Below are 17,950 nucleotides of genomic sequence, written 5' to 3'. Positions count from 1 at the left end.
CACACACACACACACACGCTCTGTTTTCCCAGCATGCCATGTGAAGCTGAGCTGCACCTGCTAGAGCAGGAATGCAATGTGATGTCATCTCGCTGAGAGCTCCTGTGAATGTGGAAGCGGTAAAGCCTTAAAAAAAACCTTTGGGTCTAGAAGCAGACTCAGACGGCCCTCTGGGGGAATCCACACAGCATGAAATCATTCTGAAAGATCATTTCTGAGCATTTCTGCTGCTCCAGATGCTGTATAACAGCAAGGAACAGGGAGGGGAAGATGGAGAGCGAATGAAATCAATGATGAAATGAATCCAAAGTTATAACATGAGTGGTGTTGACATCTCTCTGGCTTTCTTTTTAGTTTTATTGGGTTTTATTTAGTTCACCTGAGTTCAGTTTGCCCCCAAAACAGCATGCATTTATTAAACTGTGACTCCTGTAATGTATTGGGTTGCTCCTTATGAGTGTCAATGACTAACTGAAAGAAAAGCAAATGTGTTAAATCATAAGAGCCTCAATTAGAATAACTTAATCATCATTGTGCACAGTAAGGACCAATAGAAGACAGGAAGTTAAGCATCTAACAAAGAATGGACAATAGACGAAATGACAGTAAGAAGGACAGTAACCATGATATATCCAAAATAAATAAAACAATGCACAAAAAGGACACCGCAATGCAGCTGTCAGTAATTGAGTATGATATGTATGCCTTTATGTAGAGCAAGTATTACTCCCTCACAACGTCCTGAAGATTGCAAACCCCTGCATTTTTAAAAGACAAAATTTGAGGAAGCTCATTAAACGCAACTGTGTAAAAAAAATGTAGAAGAAATGTTTGGTTTTTTTTCCATTTTCTTTCATTATCTTGTTAACCATGACCCAGTATTATTAGTATTATTCTTTTCCCTTAACCTGTCCTAAAACTACCATCACACTGTAATAGGGCTTGGTTTGAGTTTTGGCAGTTTTATCCACCACAGCTTGCTGTGACTGTCTCTGTCTTTATTTTCCATCATTTCATCATCACTGTAATGTGTTTGTAGGGCAGAGAAGCACTAAAGAGCAGGTGTCAGCTTTAATAATGGCCCAGTGAGCTGAAATTAGCCGCTCTGGAGTAAACCAGCACTAAGCAGTCCAACTATTGAACATGTCTTTAAAAGAGAAAGCCTTTGATGAGAGGACAGGGCAGTTGCATGCTTGCAGTAATTCCCTTGACTGTTATCTGGAAACACACTTGAATAATTCTTTCAGTAATTTTAGAAATGTTTCCCCTCTCTCCCTTCCTGGTTTGTAATGAAGCTTTCGCAGTTTTTGTACGTAGCCCAATAGTGTGACACTTCAAGTCATAATTCTGGAGAACTCTAGTCACCATATTGCTGCTTTTACCAGAGATGAAGCTGTCAAAAGAGCAGTTTGGTACGTGTAACTGTTCAAGCGTATCAGCAGTTTAAATTGGCAGTCAACTCCTGTCATGTTATACTTGTTTAATGAAGCAGTAAATGGGGTTAGTGTCTCCCACCAAGCCTGTATGTGTCTATATAAGTGATGGCATTTACTGTATCTGCTCACAAAATCTTTCAGCGTGTGGTATAAGCCTGACTGACACACTGCGAGCAGACCGTGTTCACCCACAGGCTGAATGCAGAGTGGTCGTTTAAGGTTTGTTTTTGTCAGAGTAAATCGGCGGAAGGTTCAACATGTTTGCCCACCTGCTGGTTTTAAAGCGAAATTGACATGCAGCAAAACAAAACAAAAATAACCTACTGTTTGGAATAACTCTTGACAAACGCAGTTCTGTCTCTGCAGCAAGTGAATTCCAATGTCTAGTAAGATTCACACTGCGGTGAATCCTAGCAGTGTCTGTCTCATGTAAAATACATGAATGACTCACTCAACGCTGTACACTAAAGATTAAAGTCAAACAGGGTTGGCAGCTTTCTGTTACTCTTTCTTTTTTTTCGGCAGTGGTGGTTGGAGATTCAAATTTCAAATGACCTCGCTGTAAACAGTCATCCATTTTGAATGATTTAAATCTATCAAATATGCCTTAGTAGTGGTTATCAGTGTTACTTTTGTTACAACAACTAGTATGTTCAGAATGCCATTATCACCTCATTAAATGGCAATTTACGTCTTTACCAACGCTCTGGTTAAAGTGTGGTTATGTTTTGTAACAAAAAACACTTGGTTAGAGAAAGACCACCTTTTGGCTTAAAGCACCCATGTGTGCTGCAGCAAAACGCTGTTGGGAATGCAGCAATGACTTGCTAAAATAAACCGTTGTTTGGAGGCAGAAATGCTGCTGCGATGAATTCCTAAACACATGTTTAGGGGGACAAACCCCACTGGCAACACTGCAATGTGTTTTTAAAAAACAGCCGAGTTTTCGGGCACAAACCCCAGTGGAAACACCTGGACATGTTACTGATGAACAGCCAGTTGTTGTTTATTGGTCTCAAACAGTGGTCTTAAGCCTTCGCAGCTATTTCAAGTAGATGTCATGCCATCAATACAGCGATGCGCGATGACCCCACTGGTAATGCCTTGATATGTTGCTAAAAAACACCTATGTTTGGGGAGACAAAAGGTGCCAGAAATGCAGCTTCCTAAAAATGTGCCACTAAAAAAACCCACCCAACTTTCGGGGGCATAAAACCCAGTGGAAACGCTTTCTTTCTGTAGCTGATGAACAACCAGTTGTTATTTATTGTTCTCAAACAGCAGTTTGCAGCTTGGCAGCCATCTCACCTAGATGTCATGCTGTCAGTGCAGCAACTTAGCTAGCTAAAAAATGCTAAAATACCATGTTTAAGGGGCACAAACACTGCTGGAAGTGCCTTGATGTGTTGTTGTTTCGAGACACAACAGCAGCTAGAAATGCAGCAACTCGATTAAAAAACAAAATCATGTTTGAGGGCAGAAACACAGCTTGAATTGCTGCAATGAGTTGCTAAAAAAACACTCTTTGGTTGTATTTTTAATTTTTTTCAACACCATGTCCCTTTTCACTGAAGCACGACTTCTATAAGACAAAGAAGACAAAGCACTTATCAACATCGGGAAAAGTTGTGTAGATTTTGGACTGAACGCAGAAGCCCGCGAGAGGATCCCCACCACAGCATACGCCGAGCAGCCACTCAGACCAAAGGAGAGAAACAAAACCGAAATCGCCGGAAGAAGAGAGGGAAGAGAGCTGGCATCAGGGTGAGGCTGATCCAACTTGGACTGAGAGCTGTTCCTCTACCAAGCCTTCTTCTGGCTAATGTCCGGTCGCAGGAGAATAAAGTGGATGAGATGTGAGTGAAGCTCACTCAGCAACGGGAGATCAGAGACTGCTTTGCACACATCTTCACAGAGACATCCCCTAACATCCCGGATCAAGCAATTGCGCTGGATAGACGGACCTTATTGGGAGCCATAAGGACACAAGACTCCAATGCAAATTCAAAAATGCGCTGTAGGAATTGCATGTTGTCACCAGCAGCTGCTGTTTCTAATCAACTCACCCTTTCACTCCAAAGATGTAGCAGGATCAAGGACAAATGTAATTTTGTTTGTTAAACTCTGTTTCCTCTACCAAATCCCACTGCAAACGGCTCCATGTGTCACTGACACATGGTCACAAACAGTAGTCTGCTGCCTTGCAGGTCTCACCTAGATGTCATGTAATCTACCATCCCCACCACCTCTCCATGACAGTGACATCTCGTAGAATTATGCCTGTTTAATAGCTAATGATAATCTAAACATACTAGTCAGTTTAGCAGTAGCCTTCTTACCTCTATCTGTGACATTGATGACTACTACCACAGCCTATTTAATGATCAGGTTTGAAACTGAAGGACTGAAGGACGTCACAGTTTTGGTAGTCTATAACTCTACCAAAAACATCTCTCAATGACATAATGTAACTCCCTCTGACCTGCATATTAACAAAATATCCTGCTGAAAGGAGCCGTCACCATCAGCTGGTCATAAGGATGCTGCAGTCAGCATATGTAATTTCAACCAGTCAGTACTCTAGAAGAAACAAACTAATGGAAGTGAGCCCAGCGGTGGTTTTGGCACGCCTCCACTTGTTTTCATAATCTAGGTCACCAAATGATTTTTGAGAGTGTTTAGGAGAATACTGCAGCTGCGCTGGTGAAAAAGACAAAGAGAGAAATATCAGAAGAGAGACCGTGTTATCAGCATTAGTATTAGAGCTGATTTTAGCCCCTACTTTAAAGAAGGTCTTGACATCCTAATTAACAGCCTCGCTCCCATCTTGTCCCCTCCAAACTTGAAACGCTAAATCCTGTTCTGAAATAGCAGCAGCACTGCTCTGAGGCTGAGGAGTCGCTGCTTTTCTGCAGCAGTGGAGGAAACAACTGGCTAACATAATGTGACAGCGTGGAAGAACCCGCAGGGGCTAACACAGTACATAAGCATACATTAGCATTCTGTCAGTGAGGAGACAGTGTGGGACTTAAACATAGAGATACACACACAAATACACACTCATATACACACTCACCACGGGATTAAGCCTTGGGGTCAGCACATTTGCTTCAATGTAAGATCCAACATATGGCTGGCTAAGCGCTGTATCTCTGATTTGTGGATGATGTGGTGCTGTTTTTAACACACTTAAGTTATTTCTGGACTCCATATGGCACCACAGGCTATTCAGTGAGGGCTGGGGTTAATTCAGATTGTACTTAGTCATGTTGAATTTCAAATTGAAATGACAACTCAGTCTTTTAAGTCTATGGGAATAACAAATGTATCCAGTAAGGGATCCTTGATCTTCGTTGTTCTCCTTCAAGGCTTTATGTTATTTTTTGTTTATATTCACAGTTTGCTGTGTTTCTTAGTGCCTGACATTAATTTAGACCAAGATCCAAACAAAGCCAAGCATTGTGTTTAATAATACGTTAGTTTGGGGAATAGAAGTATGGACGACTCACGTTTGTATACAGTATCTGTAGAAAATAATCAAATCTTATGTTTTTGGCAGGATTTTCTTCGCATTCATTTTGTTTGTCTTTAAGTGTTCAGGACATATGCTAAAAAAGACCCTCAGAACTGAAATAAACTACATTGAGCCCCCACACTTAACACCAAGGTTACCACGATATCAGATTTTCAAAACATTATTGTGGCCAAAAGAGTTCATTATATCTATCACTATATCTGCAGAAAATCAAAATAAATAAGTAAATAAATAAATGATGATAAAATTAGTTGTTTTTATATTTATTGGGGCTTTATTGCCTTAAAATTGGACAGTAGAAAGGTGACAGGAAATGAGGTGGAAGAGAGAGAGGAAATGATGCTGAGAGATATATCTGTATTATTGCTATTATTATTATTATTATTATTATTTGGGCTTTTATGGCCTTAGTGATTGAGCAACTAAAAACTGTCAGAAAAGGAGGCAGATAGAAAGGGAAAGACATGCAGCAAAATGCCGCAGGTCAGACTTGAACCTGAGCTGCTACCAAGGACTCAGCCTTATATGGGGCACACCCTCTACTCATTGAGCTACAGGCTGCCTCGTATACCTATATTTTTTATTTATTTAGTAAGTTACCACAATGAAATAACTTTTTTGTCAGCCCACAAGCCAGAATTTAAAGTTGGCTCTGTACATTTCCACAAAAAAATCGTCCTAGTAATCAGTTAATTTACAATATTTTATTTAATTTTTGAAAGAACATTAAAGGACATGTTACAGAGAGTGTGATGCCAAAAGTGTTGATAGGTATATCTGTATTTTTTTTTAGCAACAATAAAGTATGTTTTTTGTCAGCCAAATTATCTGAATAATACAGGCATTGTATGCTTCTACAAAACACAGATATGTTACATTTGTATCTTTCATATGTATGACATAGTTCAAATTACATGTATATGGATTGAGTTTCTCATCAGGAAAAGGAGGTGATGGTCAATGGCACCTTCTGTCAGCTGCCAAGCAGCAGAAAAAAACAGACCAGTGTGCAAAACCAACAACAGCGGGTGTTTTTTAATGATGGCTCGGGACATGTCCTGCAGTGTTTGTAGCAACAAAAGTGGGTATTTTAAGCCCAAACATTTTGTTTTCCTAACCCTAACCAAGTGTTTTCTGTGCCTAAACATAACCGCAGTGTTGTCACAATATAAAATTAAGAAATGAAATGTATGTATCCATAACCATATATATAAAACATACAAATGTGACATATACGTACGTGGTTTGAACAATGCCAACATTGTTTTTAGCGCTTGTGCTGTTTTTGGTTAGTTTGTTTTTTATGCTTACCAGCTCTTTTTCTTGTGCAATATGTTAAGCACACAAACACACACACACACACACACACACACACACACACACACACACACACACACACAGAGTAATCACCAATTCACAGTGTGTGTTTTCCTGTGCTGTGGTCACAGCAGGCGTTGACCATGAAGCAGAGTTCATCACTAAATCATCCAGACACTGCTGCCCTGCTCATTAATCTCCTTTACACACACACACACACACACACACACACACACACATACACACACACACAACTTACACACAGCATGCACCAACACGACACACATGCATGCGTTATGAGCTCAAACAGTGCATATGTCTTCCTGCACACACAAACATTACTCAGTTTGTGTCCTGTGCCGGCTGTGGTTTGATTGTCATTGACAGTTTCCATTAGAGCTAGTGCTCATTTCACTCAATCACTTCAGGAAGTGGATTTTCCTCCGAAACTGGAAACATTTCGCCACAAAAGGGCTCTTATATCCAGTAAATTATTGAGGATGAAAGCTCTGTCATTATCATGTGAATTGCAGTTTCGATTTACATTTTGGATCGAGGGAATTGAAGGAGATCTCGCTGCTGGTCCACTCTCCCTCTGTGGTTGACTGCGTGTCTCAGCACATGCTTGTTTCTTTGGGGAACTCCTGTAGGGGTCTAATGAAGACAAAATAATGATGGATGGATCTGAAAGAGACAGTTGTATGTATGGTGTTGTGGAGAATGAGAAACATCAAACAGATGAAGCGTATTGCAGCTGTACTGCCTCCTGTCTTTGCCCTGATTGGCTTGTTATATGTGTGTCAGGTCGGCGGCGGTGGGGGAGTTTTTGTGTGAATCATCATAGAGATCAAAGCCTAGGAGCAGGATTTAACTTTTATTAACCATGTTATTGAGCTGTATTATTCACCCAGCAGCCACAATCAATTATCTGACGCCCACCTCTCTCTGTCCCTCCCTCCCTCTCCTCCCCCCTCGCTCTCTGCTGGGTCTTATTTAGTCAGCTTTCAAAACTCCAAAACAGTGATTGCATCAGCCTGAAATTTCACCCCTGCTTCTGTGAACTGTACCGCTGAAATATGAAAATATGTTTCTCTAATATCTCACGCCTCCCCTGCTTTCTTTTTCGTGTTTCCGCTCATCTGCTTTCACTCTTTGTCTTTACATTTTTAATTTATACCTTTTTATACCTCAAACACTTCCTCTATCATTATCTTGTCCTAATTTCATTCCCCATTTGTTTTTGATCTTCTATCCCGTCCTTGTTTCCCTTGTCTCCTCTTTGCCTCACTGCTTCTTCATTCCTTTCGTCATCTCTTCTGTCCTAGATGATCTTCCCTTCTTCCCTCCCCTCATTCTTCACTGCCTCTCCTCCTCCTTTTTTGTCTTCTTCTCTTCGTGTTTCCTCCCCTTGTTTCCTCTCATCTTCTCTCCTCCCTATGTCTCTCCTTGTTTCCTCTCCTCTTTCACATCCTCTCATCTCTTTGTTTTTTTTCATCTTTTCTCCTCTCCTCTCCTGTTTTTCTCACCTCTCCTTAACCCTACCTTGTTTGCTCTCCTCTTTTATCTCCTGTCATTGTTTCCTCTCTTCTCATTATTTTCTGTTGCCCTTAACCCTTTCCTTCTTCTCTTCTTCCCTTGTTTTCTCTCATCTCTTTGTCTCCTTTCCTTTACTTGTTCCCTCTACATATCTCTTCTTTTTTCTTCTCCCCTCACCTCTCTTTTTTTGCTTTCCCCTCTCTTTCCCCTCATCTCCTCGTGTCCTCATCTTCTCTTCTCTCCTCTCCTCTCCTCTTCTCTTCTCTTCTCTTCTCTTCTCTTCTCTTCTCTTCTCTTCTCTTCTCTTCTCTTCTCTTCTCTTCTCTTCTCTTCTCTCCTCTCCTCTCCTCTTCTCTCCTCTTCTCTTCTCTTCTCTTCTCTTCTCTTCTCACCTTCTCTCCTTCTATCCTTTTCCTCCTTATTTTTTACTCCTTGTTCCTCTTCTCTTCTCTAACTAACCTGCTCCACTGGGGCCCAGGACACTTAATGAGAACCTGAATGAGGGGCCTCTAATGATGGTGTGTGTGTGCGTGCGTGCGTGCGTGCGTGCGTGCGTGCGTGCGTGCGTGCGTGCGTGCATGTGTAGGAATGCCCACAAATTTGGTGACTGGGTCTGTTTTCAGCTCTGCAGTGTGTGTTTGCCTGTATAGGAATTTGGCAGTTTAGTGCACGGTTGACATGTCTGAGTTGAGCATTAGTGTGTGTGCGTGCAGTTGTGTGTGTGTGTGTGTGTGTGTGTGTGTGTGTGTGTGTGTGTGTGTGTGTGTGTGTGTGTCTGCGTGTGTGTTTCTCTGGTTGGCCCCTTCCTGAGCCTCATGACCTCTGCTACAGTACTGTGATTGGTAGCTTTTCCCTCGACTCCCAACACATTCAGTTCTCAGTTCAAGTCTCATCATAAAGTTTGCCCGAAGAAATACAGAATTTGTAAGACCCTGTTGACCTGAAGAGCTTTTTAAAAAGTTGAACATTTAGTTTGCCAGACAAGTTTCAAGGATATCTGTGTATTATCGCTACACTTCTATATATGGAGAATAACAGGAGAACAACATCCACTTGTTCCTGTCCTTGTATACCTGTCAGTGGCAGTATCACCTGTCTACATGCTGATATGTTTCTGTTTTCTCCTCAGGCCTTTGGGAATGCTAAGACAGCCCACAACAACAACTCCAGCCGCTTTGGCAAGTTCATCCAGGTCAACTACCAGGAGAGTGGCACCGTTAGAGGGTAAGACACACACACACAGTGTACACATCTACACTGTTTGTAAGATTGGTTACTTTTGTTTAACATAGTATTTATTATTTTTGTTATATAACAATCCAAAGGCTGAAGCAGCAAACAATGTCAAATATGTGACACGTAAATGCCCGATCAGCCCTCTCATCCATCCCACCCTCATACTCTGTCAATCACCCCCTTTCATTCACCCCGCTCACACATCCCTCACACTCTCCCCTTCAGGTCTGAGCCTTAATTTCTGTAGCATGAGTACCTGATCCACAATAAATAAAGTTAAGTAAGTACGATAAAATATTAAAAAGGGGAGTAAGTTAAAACAGTACAGAGAATCAAAAATATTAAGTAATAATAAAAATACATTAATAAAAATAAGAATTACATTTAAATAACATTTCTAACTAAATTATCCAATTTAAGGGAAAGGGCAAGACTAAGAAATCAGCAACCATAAAATGAGCATGACTGACATATGCATAACAGATTGAATCAGGTGTTAAATGAGGAACAAAGGAGTACTATGTTTTTGGCTTTGTCTGCAAAAATGTTAGAAAACCACCCAAGATCTTTGTAAACTCTCCAGGTTTGTCCCTCAGGTTATATATTATCTTTTTATTTGGTATGCATGATGCTAATTTATTAGTCCATCTCTTAGATGTAGGTAGTTGTTCATCTTACTATGGCATATGTATAGATTTGTTTGCTGTAATAAGGCAAATCCTAATAATTTTTTAATAATTTTGAATGTTTTCAAAATTGTCGCCCAAAAGAGGTTTTGTGGGAATCAGACTGTTCAGATTTAATCACCTGTAAATTATGATTTAACAATTACTTTTTACTTTATTAGTTTATGATTTGGTCACAAAAGCAACCATTTACATGATGTGTTGACAACCAATTTGAATGACTGAATGAATATTCTATGAATATCTCAGGTAACAACATGAGTGAGAGGTATTCAATGGATTGTATATTTATAACTGCTATTTATAGTCATTTCCTCATGTGAGAGAGGAAGCAGAATTAATCACTTAAGTTATCTTGAGACACTGTAGTTAATACGTTTAATTTAAAAAGTATTAAAAATTCATAGAATAAGATAACTAAAAGTCCCTTTAGTCTCTTGTTTTGTTCGCCCCTCTGCAGTTTTCCTAATATCTTTATAATTGCATTAGTCTGCAGCTCAGCCTTCTTCCACTGCATGTTGTTAACATCGTATCAGCGTATTTTAGTACCAGAGCTGCACGCACTTTTTTCTGACACCGCATGTGTGTGTTTATATTTTATTTTCAGAGCCTACGTGGAGAAGTACCTGCTTGAGAAATCACGTCTAGTGTACCAGGAGCACAATGAGAGGTGAGTGGAGACTCGGGAAGCAGAGATCAGGCTAAAAGAGAGGATTGTGGATAATTTTAAAACTAAATTTTAGAAACATTGCAAATCATATCCCCACATGTCTGACAGATAATATGTCCAATCCATATCTCTGCACTGGTGTGTTCTTTGTCTGAGAAACTTAATACTGAAATAGCTTTCATTTCCTCTGCAAGCTGAGGATATATCGGGTGTCCATCTGAAGCAGGCCTCTGCCCCTCTGCTACATTAACACTTATCTGGTTTCCTTTTCACTTTGGTCATTAATGCAGAAATACATACAATGCATTCATCATTTATTTATTAATAATAATAATTACACATCAAAACTATTTGTGAGAATGAGAAGAGATTTTGAAAATTTCATAGAAATCAATTTAGTGTCAACGCACTGCGATTGAATATGTTACACAGCGTGCACGTGAATTAACACATGCAGAAATTTTCACCTGTACCCACTTTTTTGTCTCTTAGACAACACAGATGCCGTCTCATCACTCATCACTCATCTCTCCCAAGAGACATAAAAAAAGAAGAAATCACATCCCCCACCAGTTATAGTTTTGTTAGGGAAAAAAACAATGTAAAACCCTCCACCGGTCACCTAATCCCTCTAACCCTGATTGGCCCCGGGTCTCTATTTCACCCTGCTGACAGGCGCTGGCGGCCATATTGATAGGACAGAAACTAAAGACAGGACCCCACAGACAGCTCAGACCTGAGACAGAGAGAGGTGGGGAAGCAGGCGGGATGATGACAAACTGCAAACTGTCTTAAATCTGAACTGAGCTGAACTTTTCAGAGATGCTGATGAACTTTATGACTTTGATGGACCGGTAATATTCTATGCAAGTGAGGGACTGTTATCTGCAACTGTTGCTCGATCGGAAATTACCAGTAGTTTTATTTTATCTATTAATGAGTTATTTTTATATACACAGTGGTAGTAGTACTAGCTGTAATAAGGCTTTACCAGTACTATTAACCCTTTGAGACCCGAGCAAATTGACTTGATTCCCTTTAAAAACACGGGAAGAAGGCAAGGAGCTACAAAAGAAATGACCCAAAAATAAACAATTAAAGAAAATTTACAGAAAATTAGTAAAAGAAAATTTTTTTTTAAAAATCAAAAGATGAAAAAGAAAGAAATAAGAAAAAAAGAATGTTTTTTTAATAAAGCAAATTACCTTAAAGTCCTCAAAACTATGATAATTATCTCAAATAATTCTGAATATGTAATTATGACCATTAGCAATAAATATAGTTTTTCCCCAGTTTTTTTTTCCCTAGACATTATCCTTTTTCTAAAAAATATTTTCTAATTCTACTATTTTTTTGCAATTTGTAGAGCATTTCACACCAATTTAATCTCTTCCTTTTTCCCCATGTTTTTGGAATAAATCAAACGTTTTCAGTAAAAACAGAATGGCAGTTCTCATCCAAAACCTATCTTTGCTTTTTGTTCAAAAATATTCTGACCTAAGACCGACTGCAGAACGAATCAATCATCCCCCATGCTCTATGATATTGGAAAGTGCAGACCCAGATTTCACTGTGTTGTAACCCAATAATATAATGCAACATGAAGCCATGACTTCTCCTCCTTTTAACCTCCTGGGGGGGCTGGCAGGTTTGGATGCTAGTAAAAGGTATCTGAATGCAGCACAGAAAAGCTGACGACGGTCCAGTTTTAAAGTGTTAAAGTAGCCAGCCAACTAGGCAACTGTTTTAGTAGTTCTTTTAATGTTCAATATTAGCAAAGAGTTATTTTTATTGTTGATGGAGATGCAGAAAAAAAAATAACAATAATAATTTCACAGTAGAAAATATTACCATGAAGTTAAGTTGAATTTCAATCATATTGCCCAGCTCAAATTGGCAGTGGCAATTATGAAAGTAATAAACCGATCCATAGAGGAAGCGTTTAGTAGCTTTTTGACATTAAAGCATTCAGATTCAATTAAAAGAGCATCAAGTCTACCCATCCACCAATCACAGGACAGGATTTTTCAATATCCTCTCTTGGCTTTTTAACCTTCCACTGCTCCATCAGGCTCTAAGTGTCCCTGTGCAAAGGAGTGAAGCTTGTTTCCAGCTCTAATAGAATTACATCTTGATGCGTTGGCTGAAGCCTCAGCCTTTGTCACAGAGGCATTTCTCCTGACCTCCAGCCCACACACCACACTGCTGCTTTGTTTGACTTGAAATGCGAGCCCACCGGGTGGTAAAGGTGTAACTTATTTGTTACATACTTGCAGGTTTGGGTTGAGGAATAAGCTGCAGATAGTTTTTCACTATACTCTACTGCAAAGCTTTGAATGGAGTCTCCTCCCTGAGGCGCCGTTTCAGTGGAGCGAAAAGATGTGAAAGCTGCTGTCCTCAGATCACCTCAGAGGGAATTTCAAATGATTCAAGAAATCAATACAGGAAAAGTGTTTATGAGCTGTAGAATCAGCCCCTCTAACTTGTTATGTGTGTGTGTGTGTGTGTGTGTGTGTGTGTGTGTGTGTGTGTGTGTGTGTGTGTCTGCAGGAACTACCATGTTTTTTACTACCTGTTGGCGGGAGCCAGTGAAGAAGAGAGGAAGTCCTTCCACCTGCTCAAACCTGAGGAATACCACTACCTCAACCAGGTCCGCACTCACTCGAATGCAGAGAACAAAAAAAATCTGTGCCTATATGAATACAAACAGACACACCTTTGTTGTGGTACCTCTCAAATTATTAAAATCCGGCTTCTACCAAAATGAAAAAAGAAAGAGAAGGGATAGAGTTATAGATGATGGCTGCAATTTGCTGCCTGACTTCTAAAAATGGTTCAAATTCAATCATTATTCACAATTTACGTCATGCAAAGTTGCTCTGTGTGTATCTATAAGTGCTGCTGGCAGAGATTGAAAATCTTGATTTCGAGTGCCCTGGCCAAACACAAATCATACAAAAGACTAAACACTCAAAGCTACAGTTGGCAATTTTTTTATTAAAATTTTTTTTTTTTTTTTATATTTGCTGAATCTGTAACTATATTCACACAATACTAAATGAGACAGATAATCTAACCACTCCATTGCCTCACTACACATGAACGAAAACAACCAATCAGAGCTGAGGAGTCTGTAACGCAGCTGTCAGTGATATCGATCACTGCTTGTGAACTGTGGTCAAACGAGGCAGAGCTGATCAAATATAAATCAAGATTCTGTTACTGTCTTGCCTATTTCTCTCTTCAAATGTTATCAGACACTTATTTTAGTGTACTGTTAAGGTGTAAAATGAGAACATTTGGGACCCAGCTGTCGTGTTTGAAATTGTTAAAAAGAGTACTAAGCACTGGCTGTACAAACCTTTTCATATTCAGCTAAAGAGTACACTAAAATCTGTCTCTGAAAACATTTGAGGTGAGAAAAGTAACAGAATCTTGATTCATATTTGATCAGAGATGCCTAGTTTGGAAGTCTGACCGCCGTTCACAAGCAGTGATTAACATGATTGACAGCTGAGTTAGAGACTTCTTGGCCGTGTTGGAGATTCCTCAGCTCTGACTGGTTGTTGCTGAGACTGCTGCAGTCTTACTCAAGCGAATGGCATTGTAGGCAATAGTAGGGGGAGGAGAGACATGGCATCTGTCTCATGTACTTCTGTCAGTATATAGTGACAGTTTTAACAAATATTACACAAAGTTATTTTCATAAAAGTTAACAACTGTGGCTTTAATGATCATGTGTGGTGGCTTGTGTCATTTGTCATTTACACTTACCAAAGACATCAGTTATTGAATCCAAAGCTATTAAATGTCAGCAAATTGTAGGACAAATGATTCTCTGACAGTTCAAGTAACAAGGTGATCCAGCTAAAGGAAGAATTTAAAAGATCTGATTTGTAATGTGAGGTCTGAACCCCCCGTAGATATTGTGCATGCATGAGAGAAAATCTCAATGCGAGGAGCTTGGTGAATGCCACAAATTCTCTTAAATCAGCCCTATGTGCCACATGGAAACAAACCTGTTGTTACGAGTGGTTCTTGCATGAGGCCCAGTGTCACGTTTCAATTTTACTGGGCTACAGAGAGCTCATGTGAGGTGGTGATAACCATTTTCTCTGCAAGAAAAGTGCTATGATAAATGTTATTATTGAAAACTGAAGCTTGAAGGCGCCACGTAGAGAGATTGATGGAGACTCCGAAGATGATGATGGAAAAATTTCACCATCTCTCTTCCCTCTTTTTCACTCTGTTGGATCTTATTTACTCATTTATCATAACTGGATCACATCATAAAGCTCTGAAGTGTTGATTGCATCAGCCCCCAAATAACCTCAACCCTGCATCTGTGTGTGCGTGCGTGGGTGCGTGCGTGCGTGCGTGCGTGGGTGTGTGTACATGCTTGTGTACATGCCAAAAGCCCCCATATGTGTACACCTTATGCAGAGCATCTGTGTGTTTTGGCAGCAGATGTGTGCGGATTCATATTCCCCCTTCCTATGGCAGTACACTGGAGAGGCAACAAAAAACCTCCTTTGTTCATCTCTTTTGGCTTCCCCAAAAAAGTAACAGTTTTTTTCCTCCCCTAATCCCCCCCCCACATCATCTTCTGCTGCTGGCTGCCTGTTACTATGCAGCTCTGTTTCCATGGCAACAGCAATACTCGAGAGTTAATCTGGCGCTGACTTGCTCTCGTGCAGTGGGCACTGGTGGTCGCGTGTGTTTGTGTGCACACCCATTTGTCTGAGCGTGTGTGCAACACACAGTGAGCCTGCTGTTTGTCAGCGACACACACACAAACACACACTCCTGACAGACATGGTGTTACTGAGGAGCAAAATGATTATCCATATTTATCTCTCCTCTCTCTCACAGTTGGATTTTGTTCTGTGTCTGTCTCCTCTCACACAATTTGTAACTGCACATTTATTGAAGCACTTTAATCCTTAAAAATATGTATGTTTTAAAAACTATACACGACAATGCGAAAACAATGCGACAAAGTCAAAGGGGTCAATGTGATGAACCTACACAGAATTATCGCCAATTCTGCAGCTTTGTGGAGCTTTACAGTAAGTTTCAGTTCATTATTTAGATATCCAGCCCACAACTTTTACTGTTTTGTTCACTCTCACTGCTCTAATAGCGCAGTTTCTGGTTGCAGCAGGCAGCTGAGCTCTAAATTATGACTGTACACTACCTACCTACCTTTAGCACTAAACAGCAGACAGCACATTTGGACACTTCAACAACACTGTGGTTAATGTGTCTTGAGGTTTATGCACAAAAAACACTTTCTTATGGTAACAAAAGTGATCATATTTAAAATACATGGTTTTGGGGGCACAATCTCAGCTGAACAAACAGTGATGTCTGTTAAAAAAACAACAACAAAAAAACAAAAACACAGTATTTGCACCACTATCCCTGCTGGTGAAAGAGCCACAGGTCCCCCCCCAAAAAACTCACATTTGGGGACTAAAAAGCCACAGAAAAGACAGTGATGGATTGCTAAAAAACACCAATGTTTGGTGCCCTAAAAACTGCTAAAAATGAAGCAATTTGGTTATTTGTTGGTCTCAAACAGTGGTCAGCAGCTTGGCAGTTGTTTGATGAAAAAAATCAGCTCTTATACTAGATCACTTTAGAAATATTAATATGATGCAGATGAAAAGTACAAATGTATCATAATCATGGTTTACAGAAACTTACAATGCCAACATTTTTTTCTGGCATCTGGGCAGCAGACTGACAGTGAGAGAAACCCGAATGAACGTAGTGGAGCACGTAGCAGCTAAACGGCCAGATATTTCCATCAGGAGCTGGTGGATAACGAAAACAGAGCTTAAAGGGAGTGAATATTGCACTTCCATTCAGACTGAAGTTATGAAGTTAAAATTAGCTCCAGCTCGACTAGCTACAACAGTAACGGTAAAACGGTACTTACACATTGATGCGTTAGTTGTAATTATCCAATCATATACAACATTTAACACTTACAGGGTCTGTTGTCCACATAGCAATACTGGTAATATAAGTTAATAAGTTATAATATTTTTTTCATAATTAAGATTTTGAGATTTTACAGAACTTTATTGTGATTTAAAATACTTAAATACGTTGTGTTCATAGTGTAAGAAAGTCTGTTACGTCACCTAAACATTAAGTTTTCCCCCCACTGATTGACATGCGTTTGGTTTCTGAAGTTAAAACCAGTTGTATCCTCCACCATTTCTGGTCATGGATTCAATTAGCAGCTCTGGAGATGTGTGTGTTTGTGTGTGTGTGAGGATTAGTACATTTTTCCTCACATTTTAACAGCATGTGTCATCCGTGGCTTTTTAAGTGTGCGTATTATTGTGTGTAATTCCTGCCTTCTTAACCCGCTCTGCCTTGCTTCCAGATGACAAAGAAATCGCACAAACTCCACTGGGACAATTACTATGAGAGCGATCTGGTCAGTATCATGTGGATGACAAGTTGTTTGTGTGCGTATGTGCTCGTTGGGTGTGTCGTGGTGCTCTGGGTTTTTGGTGCCAGTCTTGCTCTTGTTCTCTCTCTCCGCTGTCCACACACACGCCTGCTTTCACTGCAATGGGCTACAGACGGAGGCGACCTGAACTGACCTCAGCTGGTCGAGCTCGATAAAGAAAACGTCTAAAGGGATTCCTTTAATGAAATGACTTACCTGCATTTTGAAGTGTGACATTATCACACTTTCAGCATCTCATTTAAAGTGAGGTGTCTAACACATTTGACACTAGAAAAATTATTAATAGCAAAATGATCAAATACATCAGTTCAAGTACACATCAAGTATAGGATACATCAAGTTCATTTTTATTAAAGTGATATAAGTTTTACAAGTTACGGTCTCTTTAAAAGAGACATTTCAATTTTTTTATTTTTAAAACCAAGGAATATAACTATATACTCCCAATAACCAAATTCATTAAAACATAAAGGAATTCCTTTAGTTTAATATTTGATTGTGGTTGCTTTGCTGTCAAGAGATGGGTAATGATGTCAAACCTGGAAACTGCCATCTTTAGAGGGAAGGTTCAGGATTTCACATTGGCTGCTAGATTTACGTGTATTATCTGACACAAAAGTAACACTGCCGGATAATGTACTGTGGACAAAGTACAAGCTTTAGAGTATAAATACTCATGCATTTTGTGGTAACTAGCGGTGAGGATGCAGAACAGAAACCTTTCTTGTGTGTCAGTATATGCAATAATCCAGTGCAGGAATGGTGGACCCCGCCACAAACAATGAAAATTACTATATAAAGAGGTAATCAAATAATGTAAATACATTAAGTGGCTATCGCTTGAAAAAGACTGACTATAGTTTCAAAAAGGGTTATTTTGATGCTTTATATATATATATATATATATATATATATCTATATATCTATCTATATATATATATATATATATATATATATATATATATATATATATATATATATATATATATATACCTAGCCACAAACAATGAAAATTGAATAATGTAAATACATTAAGGTTTGATG

General features: G+C 39.5%; 1 protein-coding gene across 11 annotated transcripts in view; it reads left to right on the top strand.

Annotated features, from left to right (window-relative positions):
• Nucleotides 1–17,950, top strand: part of LOC121949825 (unconventional myosin-IXAb-like) — a 166,908-nt gene that overhangs the window by 72,278 nt on the left and 76,680 nt on the right. For 10 of the 11 annotated variants that reach the window (XM_088080260.1, XM_088080266.1, XM_088080261.1 and 7 more), the window contains exons 3-6: nucleotides 8,954–9,048; nucleotides 10,354–10,416; nucleotides 12,967–13,066; nucleotides 16,817–16,870. In XM_088080260.1, the coding sequence (XP_087936386.1) occupies nucleotides 8,954–9,048; nucleotides 10,354–10,416; nucleotides 12,967–13,066; nucleotides 16,817–16,870 (312 nt within the window). The remainder of the gene's footprint in view (nucleotides 1–8,953; nucleotides 9,049–10,353; nucleotides 10,417–12,966; nucleotides 13,067–16,816; nucleotides 16,871–17,950) is intronic. The other variant, XM_088080263.1, reaches the window with a different exon arrangement.

This window comes from Plectropomus leopardus, chromosome 7, assembly GCF_026936395.1.
Source record: "Plectropomus leopardus strain MGB_pleo_1.0 chromosome 7, ASM2693639v1, whole genome shotgun sequence".
NCBI lineage: Eukaryota > Metazoa > Chordata > Actinopteri > Perciformes > Serranidae > Plectropomus > Plectropomus leopardus.
The sequence above is the reverse complement of the archived record's forward strand: the minus strand, read 5'-3'. Positions and strand labels throughout refer to the sequence as shown.